Source organism: Castanea sativa, chromosome 11 (genome assembly GCF_040712315.1).
Source record: "Castanea sativa cultivar Marrone di Chiusa Pesio chromosome 11, ASM4071231v1".
NCBI classification, from domain to species: domain Eukaryota; kingdom Viridiplantae; phylum Streptophyta; class Magnoliopsida; order Fagales; family Fagaceae; genus Castanea; species Castanea sativa.
The window spans coordinates 56,392,619-56,409,373 of record NC_134023.1 but is presented as its reverse complement, the minus strand read 5'-3'; the positions used below and the strand labels follow the sequence as shown (position 1 = coordinate 56,409,373).

Below are 16,755 nucleotides of genomic sequence, written 5' to 3'. Positions count from 1 at the left end.
ATCTTTTAAATACTTAGTTCATTTACCTTTGGTCTTGTGACCACTTTGTAATAGCAAATCTTGTATTCATTATTGATGTATATATATATATATATATATATATATATATATATATATATGATGAGGTTGTTATTACAGTTCTTTCACCTATCTCTACATGTGTTGTTTCTTCTCTCTTTATGCACATGCTTCTTATTACTTGTATGCGATCTTTTATTTCTGTTTCACACTAAGATGCCTTGATGAGTTTTGTTTAAAGTGTTTTAGAAATACAGGTTTTCAAAGTCTCCATTGCCATAAACTCTCTTCTTACAAAGCTTTTAAGAGTTTGTATTAGAATAGATTTTATTGTATTCAACAAGTGAGTATGAGTTGAGTGATTTATGATTTCTCTCATATGTTCATTTGTTTATTGTGGTTTTGTCACGGATTGCCAAATGGGGAAATTGTTAGGACATATGTGAATCATGTTAGAAATATATGTCAATATAGAATTTGCTAGTCCTTTGACAAAACGCACTTTACTTGTAACTGGATAGCATTTAGGATGTGTTTAATACTTCAAGAAACAAGGTTTCAAGTTCAAGTGTTAAAGCCATGCAAGTCTATTCAAGAATCAAGTGATGGAGTGCTGAATTTTAAAGCTTAACAGCTAGCTCGACAGCTAGTATCTATCAAGATTTAAAAAGTTATTTCAGCCCAAAGCTCGACAGTTACTCGATAGATAGGGTATCTATAACAACCTAAGGAAAATTGCTAGCCACATCTGCGCTATACCTCAAAAGGACTAGTCACAATTGAGGCTTCTTGCAGTTATTAATAAAGCCCAGTTCAACCCAATAAATACCTGATGTGGGACTCATCACACACCCACACACATCACGCAATCAATCAAATTAGGGCATCTCAATCTCCTCCACTTAAATCCTTAACGTCCTTGTTAAGGCCCACTTTGTGGGGTAGTGTCTTCGAGCCCACTTTGTGGGGTAGTGTCTTACCGGGCCGGCTCTGATACCATATGTAATGACCCAAGGAAAACGCTAGCCACATCTGCGCTATACCTCAAAAGGACTAGTCATAATTAAGGCTCCCTGCAGTTGTTAATAAAGCTCAATTCAACCCAGTAAATACCCGATGTGGGACTCATCACACACCCACAAAAAATTGTGATGCCCTAATTTGATTGATTGTATGATGTGTGTGAGTGTGTGATAAGTCCCACATCGGGTATTTACTAGGTTGAACTGGGCTTTATTAACAATTGCAAGAAGCCTTAATTGTGACTTATTCTTTTGAGGTATAGCGCAGATGTGGCTAGCGCTTTCCTTAGTCATTACATATGGTATCAAAGCCGGCCCAGTAACCCCATGAGGGCTTGGAGAACCCCACAAACTGGGCCCTAACGAGGACGTTAGGGATTTAAGTGGGGGAGATTGTGATACCCCAATTTGATTAATTATGTGATATGTGTGGCTGTGTGATGAGTCCCACATTGGGTATTTACTGGGTTGAACTAGGCTTTATTAACAACTACAAGAAGCCTCAATTGTGACTGTCCTTTTGAGGTATAGTGCAGATGTGACTAGCGCTTTCCTTGGGTCATTACATATGGTATCAAAGCCGGCCCAGTAACCCCGTGTGGGCTTGGAGACACTACCCCACAAAGTGGGCCCTAATGAGGACGTTAGAGATTTAAGTGGGGGAGATTATGATACCCCAATTTAATTAATTATGTGATATGTGTGGCCGTGTGATGAGTCCCACATCGGATATTTACTGGGTTGAACTGGGCTTTATTAACAACTGCAAGGAGCCTCAATTGTGACTGTCCTTTTGAGGTATAGCGCAGATGTGACTAGCGCTTTCCTTGGGTCATTACATATGGTATCAAAGCCGGCCCAGTAACCTTGTGTGGACCGAGGACGTTAGGGATTTAAGTGGGGGAAATTGTGATACCCCAATTTGATTGATTATGTGATGTATGTGAGTGTGTGATGAGTCCCACATCGGGTATTTACTGGGTTGAACTGGGCTTTATTAACAACTGCAAGGAGCCTCAATTGTGACTAGTCCTTTTAAGGTATAGCACAAATGTGGCTAGCACTTTTCCTTGGGTCATTACATATTAAAATTGTCACGCCCGAACCCAACTATAAGATAAGCACGTGACAACTACCACACACTTATAAATTAAACACCCTACAAGTGTGCAAAGTCTTCTTAGCAGCTAAAATTTATCCTAAAAAATTAAATCAAATAAATCCAAAATACCTCAACAATTTTATGAATAGTTCTCCAATAATTTAATAGGAACAAAATCCAAATCTCATGTACATAATGCCTATTGGCCAATAAATATAAAATTATTGGAAGACCATCCAATCTCAAAATCATTGAGCTTCTTTTCCTGCTCATAACACAACATCAAAACTCCCAAAACTTGCTATTCTTCACGATCTGAAACTAGAGGGGAAAAAGGGGGTGAGCTGACAACTCAATAAATAACCAAAATCCTAATAAGTTCCATCAAGCAATAGATCTATAAAGTATAAGATGTAATATGTGTTTTCAAAAGGTATAATATACTATGTATTTTCAACATAACTGAAGAAGTTTCATAGTCTTAAAATAATAAGTTGTACATATGTCATATACTTTAATCCTATATCATAGATGGTTTAGAAAATAGTTAGTTTTTCATATTTCAAAAGCTATAACTTACAATAGGTTCCAAAAACACATAAGCAATTTTAGTGATTCAAAATAGTTTAAATACTCAACATTTCCAAAATCACATATGTAGTTTTAAGGACTCAAAACAGCTCAATATTCAAACTAATTCATATCCTTAACAATCTTATGACTATAGTCACACTATATCCTCGTGACTGGGTATCAGAGTACCAATGAATAACCTCCATTGGCTGGATATCAAAGTACCAATGAATAACCCCCATTGGTTTGGGTATCAGAGTACCAATGAAAAACTCCTATTGGTTTGGGTATCAGAATACCAATGGATGACCTCCATTGGCTGGGTATCAGAGAATCAATTCATAGTCAGATTGTCCATAATCATATATATCAAATCATAGTTCAAACCAAAAAATATATCTCATTCACATACATATATATAATCATATATTCAATATTTAAATATATTTGTGATATTTTTTATATTCTTTACTTTAAATCAAAATAGCCCAAAAAACAATTAAATAAAATAAATCTTATATTCAATGCTCATATATATTTGCAAAAATTCTTTATTCTTTATTTTGAATTAGTATAGCTAAAAACAGTTAAATAAAATACATCATATATTCAGTAATCCGATATATTTGTGATAATTCTTTACTTGAAATCAGTAATACAATAGAAATAAAATTGTAACAACTGTAAACAATTTTCGTAGTTAAAATATGCAAAATAAAACCAATTAGGATAAGGTTACTTACCTCTAAAAACATATCAAAAGGAACTTCTCTCTGACACTTCCTCTTAAATCCTTAGATATCACCTCAATTGTGTAGTAAAACCTTCTCTACTTCAGTCCTTTGGGTAATCTCCTCTCTCAAAATATCTCTCCATATACGTTGACTTAATAAGCTTATATATAACTAGGGTTTCAACCTTATTTTCTAAAAAACTCCCTTATAATTATAAATTATAAAATTGGCTCCACAAAAAAATTTACTTAAATACTCCTCCTTTTAAATCCTTTTTTTTTTCAAATATTACAATCTCCCCCACTTATAAGAATTCAATCCTCTGAATTCATCATAAATTGAACCAATTTATCACGCTTCCGTTGTGCTACTCTAAAGCCATAATCATATTGTTCTATACAAATTTATCTCTCATCACCACAATAAGAGCAATTAAACTATGAAGAATTCCTTTTTTTTCTTTTTTTCTTTTTTTATACCTATCACTTGACCCGAATTGCATTATAATTTACCTCCATAGTGAATATAAATTTCAAAACCCACATGTTCAAGTAAACCCAGTAAAAACAATAGTTTCTTCAATAAGTAATCTCCAATAATTCTAAATGTTGAAGGAGCCTCCAAGGTTGTGATAAAAGAAAACCACAATCAAAGTCTACTGTAAATCATTATGCTCTAACATCACATTGAGTTGAATATTACTTCCACTTAAATATAAGTTCAAAACAATTTCACAACATATGCATAGACTTTTACTTCCTCAAAATTTGTAAAATAAAAATTTCCAAAGCAAATGGAGCCATGATGCTTCCGCTGCATAATACAATACCACTATAAAATCTCTTACTCAATTACCCATAGTTTAAGAACAACCATATTACGAAAAAAATATAAGATTCTTTAAAGATACACATATCTCTAGTCTAAATAGCTCTCTAAGTTCCTTTCAATATGAATAAAAGTTCCAAGGCCCATTCATTTAGATTAACCACAATAACTGATTTTCCATCAATTAGTAATTTCAACAAAATTCCAAGGCCTAAGTAGTCTCCAAAATTACAACAAGGGAAATCCACAATTTTGAGATTCACCATAGACCATTGAATGCTAGCATCCATTTAATTCTATACCTCAAAATTAAGTAGTGCATCTAAAGTTCCGTCCTAAGTTCAAAACTAATTTACAACATATGCGTATATCACTATATCTTTTCTTCCTCAAGATTTGTAAGAAAAAGAAATTCCAAAATCTCCATAAATAATCAATTGAGCATTGATATAGGGTCTTTCATAGATCCTCCATCTTAACCATAAATTATCTTCTCAAATAAGCAACATTTATTCACCTTTAATCTCCAAATGATACTTGGGCTGGAACTCATTCAAGAGCTGGGTTCCTTATAATTACATTGCCTATTATGAAAACAAATCCCTAAGTATACATTGGCTAGAAAGGAATAGTCCATGAAGTATCTCAAACCCTCTATTGTTTTTTTTTTTCCTTCTTTAACTTGCCAATAATATTGTCCAAGCAACCTAGAACTTAGAGTGCAATGCAATTTATAATTATTAACCATCTGCCAATATAAAACAAAAGGTACTAGAATTGACTATAATTCAAATTGTAATAGTCTTTCAAAACAAACTCTCTTGCCACCTTCCCACCCAAAACCATCAATATCCAATCAAAATTATGGTTCACTAGTCCAATTCAATACTACCGCATTCTTGTGTTGTATCCACCTTATTTTTTAATTGAGCCAATCCATTAGCTCTTATCCGTTAAAATTCAAAAAATTACATTTCTAGCATCAAAACTTATTCCCTAGGATATTAAACAATCCTCCAAGTCCTTAGAAAGAAAATTAGGACCTCAAACTTCTAAGTAACAGAACATGTCTCAAAAACATTTAGGGACTACCTCACACATAAATTAGGCTATGGTAGTCCATGTAGGTCAACCCTGACAAGAACAATGATCCAAAAGAAAGTCGGTCCTTAACATTAGAATCCAAGGAAGTCCACCAATATATTACTGAATTCTTTAAATACCCTTTGAATTGTATAATAATATATAATATAATGTGAACTACAATAACCAAAAATTGATTTTCCTTCACACTATGAACCTTCTGTTAATTATCTAACTCCATATAAACTAAAATCAAGGAATCGTAGCTCTAACATCAAACCTTAACCCCTAAATAAATTTTTGCAATTTCCAATTCCCTGAAGCACTCCAAATTCTAAATAGGACATATAGTAAACTATCATTCAATAATTAGACCTATAAGAATCCCCTACAGATCAAACTAACCTCAGGTAGGTCAACTATATTAGGCAAAACTATCGAATGAGTTTACAGAAGATCAGTCACAAAATAGAAAGAAGATTTTCTTTGCTTGTTCTTTTCTTGCTCTCTTTTCCTTTTTAATAAGAAGAAGAAGTTTTAATAACCAATCTAATCAATTACAAAATTTTCAAGAGTAAAATACATCCACTTAATACTAGTATAAGAACATAGAAGTATATCAATTAAAATCCTCCTTTTTTGTTTTATAAGTCATGTAGGCATAACCCAAGAGACATAAATATCAAATCCTTCAAATATGACCTAAAAATTCATCATATGATCAAACCTCACTTACACTTCTCATCAAGTCATCAAAAGAACAGTATCTATGACCTAATAACCTTCATAAACAATAACTAGAATTGTAATGCCTAGGGCGTAGATTTCATTCAAAATCAAAACCTAGCATAAAGTCTACAAGATCATAACCTAAGCTCTAATACCATTAAAATTGTCACGCCCCAAACTCAACTATAAGATAGGCACGTGACAACTGCCACACACTTATAAAGTAAACACCCTATAAGTGTGCAAGGTCTTCTTAGCAACTAAAATTTATCTTAAAAAATTAAATCAAATAAATCCAAAATACCTCAACAATTTCTTTATGAGTAGTTCTCCAATAATTTAATAGGAACAAAATCCAAACCTCATGTACATAATGCCTATTGGCCAATAAATATAAAACTATTGGAAGACCATCCATTCCCAAAATCATTGAGCTGCTATTCCTACTCACAACACAATATCAAAACTCCCAAAACTTGTTATTCTTCAAAATCTGAAACTGGAGGGGGAAAAGGGGGTGAGCTGACAACTCAATAAGTAACCAAAATCCTAATAAGTTCCATCAAGCAATAGATCTATAAAGTATAAGATGTAATATGTGTTTTCAAAAGTTATAATATACTATGTATTTTCAAAATAACAGAACAAGTTTCATAGTCTTAAAATAATAAGTTGTACATAGATCACATACTTTAATCCTATATCATAGATGGTTTAGAAAATAGTCAATTTTTCATATATCAAAAGCTATAACTTACAATAGGTTCCAAAAACACATAAGCAATTTTAGTGATTCAAAATAGTTTAAATACTCAACATTTCCAAAATCACATACGTAGTTTTAAGGACTCAAAACAGTTCAATATTGAAACGTAATTCATATCCTTAACAATCTTATGACTATGATCACGCTATATCACCGTGGCTAGGCATCAGAATACTAATGAATAACCTTCATTGGCTGGTATCAGAGTACCAATGAATAACCCTCGTTGGTTTGGGTATCAGAGTACCAATGAAAAACCCCCACTGGTTTGGGTATCAGAATACCAATGAATGACCCCCATTGGCTAGGTATTAGAGAATCAATTCATAGTCAAATTGTCCATAATCATATATATCAAATCATAGTTCAAACCAAAAAAATATATCTCATTCAAATACACACACACACACACACACACACACACACACACACATATATAATCATATATTCAGTATTTAAATATATTTGTGATATTTTTTATATTCTTTACTTTAAATCAAAATAGCCCAAAAAAACAATTATATAAAATAAATCTTATATTCAATGCTCATATATATTTGTGAAAATTCTTTATTCTTTATTTTGAATCAGTATAGCTAAAAACAATTAAATAAAATACATCATATATTCAGTAATCAGATATATTTGTGATAATTCTTTACTTGAAATCAGTAATACAATAGAAATAAAATTGTAACAACTGTAAACAATTTTCATAGTTAAAATATGCAAAATAAAACCAATTAGGATAAGGTTACTTACCTCTAAAAACCATATCAAAAGAAACTTCTCTCTAACAGTTCCTCTAAAATCCTTAGATATCACCTCAATTGTGCAATCAAACCTTCTCTACTTCAGTCCTTTGGGTGATCTCCTCTCTCAAAATATCTCTCCATATACGTTGACTTAATACGCTTATATATAACTGGGGTTTCAACCTTATTTTCTAAAAACTCCTTTATAATTATAAATTATAAAATTGGCCCCCACAAAAAAAATTTACTTAAACACCCCTCCTTTTAAATCATTTTTTTTTTTCGAATATTACAGTATCTATCGAGATTTAAGAAAGTCAATTTTTCAGTTTTGATTTTCATCCAATCTGAGAATAGATGTTTGGGCTTTCTTTTCTCACAACCCTAAACATATATAAGGATTGTTTTAAGGGCCGTCATAGCGGATGAACATCAATGCAAAAGTTCTTCACCAGCATATTATGAATCGAAGACATATGCCCTAGTGCATCTTTCTCTTGAAGAAGTTGTTGTGTTTGTACACCATAGGGTTTTGTGACCAAGGAGGTTCGTGATCTTCATCATGTGATGAACTGAAGAACTTTGCAGCCAACATCTTTCTCAAGTTGGTGATTAAGTTGCATACTGGGACTCGCGCATCTATTAGTTAGTCATGTACTGGAAGCCATGCATTAAAAGGAGAGATTGCCATTATTAAACAAGTCCAATTGGGTATTAGGGTGAAGGTTCAACTGTAGGTTGGTATAAGGTATTGAGATTCTTTTACTTGTAACTGCTCGATGTGATAATAGTGAATTCTCAGGAGTGGTGACCTTAAAATCACCCGGTGGGGTTTTTGCCTTGGAGGTTTTTCCCATTTGTAAACAAATCACTATGTCAACTTTATATTCTGCTGCATTTTATTTTAGTTGGTGATTTGTTTGTGCTGCCACCTATATTGTATGTTAATCTGATTAATTAATCAACTTGGCTAATTAATTGGTTAATTCATCACAAGGGGTTACATTGTTGGCCTTTCAAGTATTACTCTTAAAAGAATTAATGATATTGTTAGGGGAACAAAGTGTAATTTTGTAGAACAAAATGGCTAAAATTAATTCCTATATATATACTAAAACTTTTTATTAAAAAAAATTGGGGGGGGGGGGGGGGGGAAGAAAGTCCAAGTTTAGCACCATCCCTGGCTCTTTGAAGAAACGCCAAATATTTTCATGCTCTCATTTTACATTCACTGTGTTACAAAATATCTATAATTAATATGCTGATGTACACCTTTTAAAATATGAAAAAAAGGTGATGTTCACAATTAAAACATGAAAATTAGATGTGAAATAATGAGTGTGAGAAAATTATTATCCTATCTCTATTTTTTCTTTTCTGAGAACCACCTTATCTCTAACTTAATCATGGATGGCATCTACTAGAACTTTGTTCAATATATGGAGTTTTTGTTCAATAGTCACAACTAAGCGAGAAGCCAAAGATTCCCAATTAGGGAACCGGAGGGATGGAGTGGACTTGAGTGGGGAAATATCAATTCACCTAATTCATTTATGTAAAAGACCGCCAAAATAACATTATCCTGTGGAATAGCAACATTGGAATTGATTTTAAAGTTTAAAGCAACATGGTTGTGGCGGCTTCCATGTGAGACTTAAGAGTAGTAGGAGCATAAAAAGAGTAAAATTGTGACCCTCATCCATATTGATATTCAGATATTTTGAGAGAAAAATGATAGTTCTCTTCGTATTAGGAGTAATTGGCTCTAAAATTGAAAATTTTAAAGGTGAAGAGGCAACTACGGAAAATAATAGTACTACTCACTAGAAAATTTTTAAACTATGTAAGGAGTAAAGAAAGAAAGCCTCTGAGTAGATTCGAACTATGCAAGAACAACATTATTTGTACAAAATCTTTTAAAAAAAATATATTTTAATCTTGACAGAAAAGATTTTTAATTTTGCAATGATTTATATTTTCATGTTATGGCAATATGTCTATGCATCACTTGAATATAAGTTTAATATCATTCATTTGTATGAAATTGTTTCCAATATATTGTTTTAAATAAGTATTTTTCAATCTTGATAGAATACATTTTTTCATTTTGCAATAACTTATATTTTCATGGTATATGGCAATATGTCTACGCATCTTTTGGATATAAATTGTACATCATATTGTTATTTTTCTATGTGTGAGTAGTGTAATTTTCATCGGGGATCCTTTTGATCACAAAACTTTGAAGGAATTGGATGGTGCATATTTTTTTGGTTTTGGATCCATAGGAGCCGGCCCAAAACTTTGGGATTTATGCTTTATCAGAAGTCCAAGTACTCCTCATATAAAAACTCTATAAAATATTTAAAACTACTCCTAAAATAAATTTAAGACTTATATAGAAATTTCATTTAGGCATTCTTTAAAAAAGCTAATAAAATTATTTTACAAAATTTAAATCTGATCTATTCTCACTTCCCACTACCGCCGCTCTATTTTTTTTGTTGTTAATGTTTCTAGAAAATACGTCATTTTTTAAAAAGTATTTTCTATAAAATTATCTTATTTTCTTATGTTTAGTTGCAACCTTAAATGTGTCGGAAAATGACCTCTAAATTTCCCTTATTTAGCTTGCAATTGTCAAAAATAGGGTGATCTTTATCATAAAAGTGTATATATAGTGATAAATAGCATGTGAAACAGTTCAAAGAGGATGAACAACTGCACGTTTAAAAGCAAAGGGGACAACCAAAGATAGCTATTACATCTCACTTTTAAGTATTGCAAAGGGGATGACCAAAGCTAGCTATTACATCTCTGTACACCGCAAACCTGAAACTTGATTGGAATATTAGCTAGTCACTTATGGCTCTGCCTTGTGGAAGCGGGAGGAGGTGGTCGAGGGTAGCAAAGATGACCTTTTACTTGTTCTTTCTCATACCAATGTCATCAGCTGGAAATAGAAACACTAACACTATCTTTGGTAAGAAACAAAAACTAGAGGTTCAGCATTAAATATTGCAAAGGGGACAACCAAAGATAGCTATTACATCTCACGTTTAAGTATTGCAAAGGGGACAACCAAAGATAGCTATTACATCTCTGTACACCGCAAACCCGAAACTTGATTGGAATATTAGCTAGTCACTCATGGCTCCGCCTTGTGGAAGCGGGAGGAGGTGGTCAAGGGTAGCAAAGATGACCTTTTACTTGTTCTTTCTCATACCAATGTCATCAGCTGGAAATAGAAACACTAACACCATCTTTGGTAAGAAACAAAAACTAGAGGTTCAGCAGCAATTGAAGCGCCTTAACAAGCCTGCTCTTAAATCCATCAAGGTTATTAATCACTTCATTTAACATGTTTGTGTTCTATATAGTATTTTCTACTTTTGTCTTAGAAGAGTCATTCGCTTTTGTGGGTTATGGTGTCTACATGACTCCCATGTACAATAGCAGCGTAATTTTATTACAACACTGAGAATTTAGACTAATATCTATGTGTGTGTGATGAGAAAATGTATCTAATACAGAGCCCAGATGGAGATATAATCGATTGCGTAGATATCAACAAGCAGCCAGCTTTTGATCATCCTTTGCTAAAAAATCACACAATTCAGGTAACTAGTTTAATTAACTAAATTTCATCTGGTATCACCAATAATTTGATACTTATTGTATGTATGGTATGGGCCGGGTTTGCATTGGTATCTATGCCAAATGCAATAGATGAGACCAAGTTCTTACCCAGAAGGGTTTTCAGTCAATGAGAGCAATGACGTCTCTTCAAACTCCGAGCTCAAATTTACTCAGCCATGGCACTTGAATGGAAGGTGCCCAGAAGGAACTATTCCCATAAGAAGAACTAAAGAAGAAGATTTATTAAGGGCAGGCTCTGCAGCAAATTTTGGAAGGAAAAAATACCATACTAATGCTCAGAATAAAGTCGATCTAAATATCCATGAGGTACAACTTACTTTTTAACCAATATTATTAATAGGTTTGAGCTCAATGGTATCTACTATAATGAAGGACGCAAATTGACATTCATAAACTTTATTTTTCTGGTTGAGTTTCTAGCATGCAGTTCTTAGTGAGAATGTAGACAAGTATTATGGAATGTTGGCAGAGATGAACGCGTGGAACCCCCATACCCAGTTTTCAAATGAGTTTAGCTTATCTCAATTCTGGATGACAGCTGGTGATTATGGTCAAGATCTTGATACCATTGAAGGCGGCATGATGGTATATATAATTTCATCATCATCTTTTCTTTTAGGCGTATGCTAAATATTTAATTACTAATAATTTTTCATTTTTTTACAAAATTATTTTGTTCGGAAAGGCAGGTTTACGAAAGGTTATATGGAGATACAAACACTAGAGTCTTCGTATATTGGACTGTACGTGTTTTAATATTTGACTTCCCTGCCAGCACTAGCCATGTTTACATATACTGTTTCTTTTTTGAAAAGCGTCTTTTTTTTTTTTTTTTAATCATGGCTACAGGATGATGCATATGAAAACACAGGTTGCTACAATCTGTTGTGCCCTGGCTTTGTTCAAATTGACAACCAGATTGCGATGGGTGCAAGCATCAACCGTTATTCCCATTATGATAGTAACCAATTTGCACTCAAGTTCTATGTTTGGAAGGTAGTACAATATTTCAATTTAATTACTTTATTAAATAATTCTAATTTCTGGATAGACATATATGGTCATATCATGTGTACTTTTTTTTCCTCAAGAAAAATTCACAGTAACAAATGTTATAGATATGTTTGAAATTCTTATAATTTTAGTTGTAACAATGTATGTTTTAAATTCTTTTTTCCCGGTCTATGTATTTTTATAGACAACTTTTAAAATTTAAAGTTTTATTTTTTTTCTATGTGAAATTTCTTTTTACCTAATTTATATTTTAAGATGGTGAATTTAAGTTGTTCTACACAAAAAGATTCATTTGTTTTCTCTTTCATTAGTCTTTATACCTTTATTTATCATTCAAAATATTACAAACTGATTTGCATGACATGTGCAATGAGGTAGGACGTTAATGGAAGGGGAGACTGGTGGCTCAAAATTAAGGACAGAGACGTTGGATATTGGCCATCTTCAATATTCTCGATCCTGTCTGATAGTGCTTCATTTGTTCGATGGGGAGGAGAGGTGGTAAATTTTAATTTAGATGGGCACACCACAACACAAATGGGCAGTGGCCATTTCGCGGAAGAAGGGCCTCGCAAGGCTAGTTTCTTCAAAAATCTCCACGTCATTGATGGTAGACAACTTCTCAGGGGTCCCCAGAATACTGTCACATTCATGACGAAACCCAATTGCTATAATATCCTAGATTATGGAGGTCTTTTTTATTTTGGTGGTCCGGGTAAAAACCCCAATTGTCCATGATCATTCAGATTATTGTTTCAAAATAAAGGAGAAAGAGGGAAATATAATAAGAGGGGAATTATTTTCTTCTTCTCTCCATGTCACACCAAATGTACCTACAAGCCATATGTCATATGAAACTCTTTGATTCATTAATACAAAAAAATAGTTATCCTATGGAGTAGTTAAATTTGAAATTATGTAATTGAATATAGTGGAAGTTAAGATTGTATGGTATAGTATATACACTCATGCTTTCCTCCATTCCAAACAAAGAGTTCTCATCCTCTTCTCCATTCATTCTACCTTCCTTGGTGTGCTTCGAGAGTGTGTCTCTTCCATTATATGTGGTGTATTAGTGTTTGGGAATGTGATTATGTAAAGGCCCACCAACTTCAAAAATATGGTATCAGAGCTAGTAGATTCGTGGTGAGAATGACATTTTCCAACTAGATGGCAACATTTTCATTTTCACGGGTTACCAATTTTTTATTTTATCTTTTATTTTTATAATTGGAATATCTGAATGAAGGTGTTTCTCAAATCCCAACATGTATGGTAGATAGTGGTATGTGGTAACATGACTAAAACAATGTTAAAGAGTTATGACAATGTCCAAAGAAGTTTGGGATGAACCTGCTCATGTAGTCAATTTGACTCATTTTTGTCTCACGTAAGAATTGTACAAGGAAGAACCCCACATAGCAAGCTTGGAGCTGAAGAATCCTACAATTTCTCACTTATGTTTGTTTGGGAGCATTGCATATGTGCATGTACCGGATCAAGAAAGGTCCAAGCTAGATAATCATAGTGAGAAGTATGTGTTTATTGGTATGATCCAAGCTCTAAGGGTTATAAGTTGTGAAATTCAAGCACCATAAATCAACTGGGATGTGGTATTTGATGAAGAATGCATATGGAATTGGAACACCCAAAAAGAAGAAAAATATCTTCTTTTTTCCATTTTTTTAATGAAGATGAGCTGATGAATGAAGTTCTAGATGAGCTTCCACTCCACCTTCTTCACTAGCATCCCTTATTTATGAAAGTTCATCTTCAAGATCATCACTAGAAGGATTCTACTGAAAGACTAAGGAAATTGAGAATTTTCAAGGATATCTATTAGTCAGTGGAGAATATTGATGATATATCTCTCTCTTTCTAATAAGTTGTGCAAGATTTGAAATAGAAAAATACAAAAAAATTATAAAAGGTTACTGGATGTTTATTTGATCCTTTACTTTAGTTTTCTAGTTTCAACATTCATTGTTACTGATGATGCAAAAAATCCTCAATTGAACTCCTCGTCTATAGGGATGGACGATGTTAACACACTAGCTGTGAGATCCTGCAAAAAAAGGATAAGGTTCTCAGAGCATACTGGTGTGGCATGTGCCAAAGGGCCTCCGACGATCTAGTCAATAAGATTAGAGCTTAATTGTACAGAGCAATTGTTATTTGGCTAGACAATTGTAGTGCATATGTTGCACAAGAGTTGCATACCTTTGTTCTGGTTGTTTGTGCCTTTTTATAGGTCTTTGTCCCTCATTATGGGGATAAATTCTGACCTTAATGGCCTTGTATCCATTGGGAATAAATGTTGGGGTGTTATAGGATTTTATTTCTTTCTGCCCGTTGGTCCGTCCATTATGCTTTTGCTTGTCTGTTAGGTGAGCTATTACTCGTGTTATTTATAGGAAGCTCCTTTAATGCTAACTATCCTTGTTCATATGGGTGCAAGCGCCCACGATGAGTATTTTAGGGTTTCCCCCAAAATTCGTGGTGTCAATGCCTTGCGGCGGCCAACCACCCATCGTGGCGACACTCAAGCCTTATGCAAGGTTTGAGAATAGGTGCTGTGAAATGAGGGTGAAAAGGGTACCTTTGGTGTGTGACTTGAATTGAGTCAATTTTAACCTATAATTACCAAAGGTAAGTGAAGTTGCCATCAATCATTGGGTTTTTTCTATGGTGTGATTCGTCACCTGAGTTTATTTGATTTTATTATCAATCTTAAGCTAAGAAAAAGGTCATTTTTCCTAATCTAATACGAACGGGTAAAAAATCTTGATTTTTGAGTTCAAAAGTCAGATTACGTGCGGGGAAGGTGTTAGGCACCCTGCAACACCTCTCCGGAGACAATCCTTTGTTTTGGTAAAATCTTAATTTTTGAACATTGGCAATTGAAACAAGCTATTGGCATTAGCTCTTGGGGCTTCAAAGAATTGGGTTTTGGGGTTTGATTTTGGAAGGGGTTGATAGGACAAAAACGTATTGACCCCTTGTGATGGATTAAGTTGATTAATTAGTCAAGTTTATTAATTAATCAAATTAACATGCAAACGCGTGGTAGCACAAACAAATCACCAATAAACTAAAGTGCAGCGAAAAAATAAATTGACATGGTGATTTGTTTACGAATGGGGAAAACCTCCAAGGCAAAAACCCCACCGGGTGATTTTAAGGTCACCACTCCCGAGAATCCACTATTATCACAACAAGCGATTACAAGTAAAGGAATCTCAGTACCTTATACCAACTTACAGTTGAACCCTTACCCCAATACCCAATTGGACTTGTTCTGTAGTGACAATCTCTCATTTTCAATGCACGGCCCCAAGTACATGACTAACCAATTGCGCGGATCCCAGTACGTGACTTCAATCACCAACTTAAGAAAGATGTTGGCTAAAAAGTTCTTCAGTTCATCCTCACAATGAAGAACAAGAAGATACTTGGTTACAAAACCCTATGGTGCAAAGACACATCAACTTCTTCACAAATAGATGAACTAGGGCAAACTTTGTCTCCGGTCACAAATTGCTTGAACAGACTTTGCTCAATGCTTGTGCAACTTGTGTCTCAACTATATATCCAACTACGGCCCTTAAAATAATCTTTATATATGTCTAGGGTTATGAGAAAAGAAGGCCCAAAGACATATCCACGTATTGGAATCAAAATAGATCTGAAAAACTGTTTTTCTTAAACCTCGACAGCTAGAGGTGTCGAGATGCTATCGAGTAGCTGTCGAGCCTCGGGGCTGAAACAACTTCTTAAAGCTCGATAGATGTAGCTGTCGAGCTTTAATGACAGGCACTTCTTCAACTTGTTTCTTGGACAAACTTGCATGGCTTTAACACTTGATCTTGAAACTTTGTTTCTTAACGTATTAAAACATCCTAGATCTATCCAAATACAAGTAAAGTGCGTTTTGTCAAAGGATTAGCCAATTACATAAAAGAATGACATATGTTCTTAACAAGTGAACCACATATGTCCTAATAGGGGTGTGGTCTTTATCAATGCTTTACTAGTAATTTGGAATTATTGCCAAATTTCCACATTGAAAATCCGACAACATCCCGCCTTATTTTTGTGGTGAAAATCTGGCAACATCCCGCCTTATTTTTGTGGTGAAAATCTGGCAACATTTCGCCTCTGGTGCGTTATAGCACATAAAACACTATCATCACCAAGCTTTTGCTATAAGAATACGGCAACAAAGGTGCCCCATTTTCATGAAATAAATCCTGCAGAGTTTCACGTTTAGTGCGCTATGGCGCACCGACAGAGTTTCATGCCTGTGTATATGGCGCGCATCAGCATGTTTGTACTAGGGCGAGCCAAATCTCCCCTAAGCATCAAGCATGTTAATGCATGTCGCATATACGGGGGAACCAAAGTCACTAGCTAACATGGATCGAGATAAACACACCATGATGATCATGCTCACGATGTAGCATGAATATGC

At 34.0% G+C, this 16,755-nt stretch overlaps 1 protein-coding gene across 1 annotated transcript; it reads left to right on the top strand.

The window, feature by feature from the left end:
• The first annotated feature begins 10,760 nt into the window (after positions 1–10,760).
• LOC142616763 (protein neprosin-like) lies at positions 10,761–13,022 on the top strand. Its single transcript, XM_075789549.1, has 7 exons — positions 10,761–10,949; positions 11,144–11,230; positions 11,340–11,576; positions 11,691–11,855; positions 11,960–12,013; positions 12,120–12,266; positions 12,663–13,022. The coding sequence occupies exons 1-7, from the start codon at positions 10,761–10,763 to the stop codon at positions 13,020–13,022; spliced, it is 1,239 nt and encodes a 412-aa protein (XP_075645664.1).
• Positions 13,023–16,755: the final 3,733 nt, after the last annotated feature.

Coding starts and splice junctions, on each gene's coding strand:
- LOC142616763 (XM_075789549.1), top strand. CDS start 10,761: ATGGCTCCGCCTTGTGGAAGCGGGAGGAGGTGGTCAAGGGTAGCAAAG. Junction 10,950..11,143: donor CTGCTCTTAAATCCATCAAG/GTTATTAATCAC, acceptor TATCTAATACAG/AGCCCAGATGGAGATATAAT. Junction 11,856..11,959: donor CCATTGAAGGCGGCATGATG/GTATATATAATT, acceptor TCGGAAAGGCAG/GTTTACGAAAGGTTATATGG.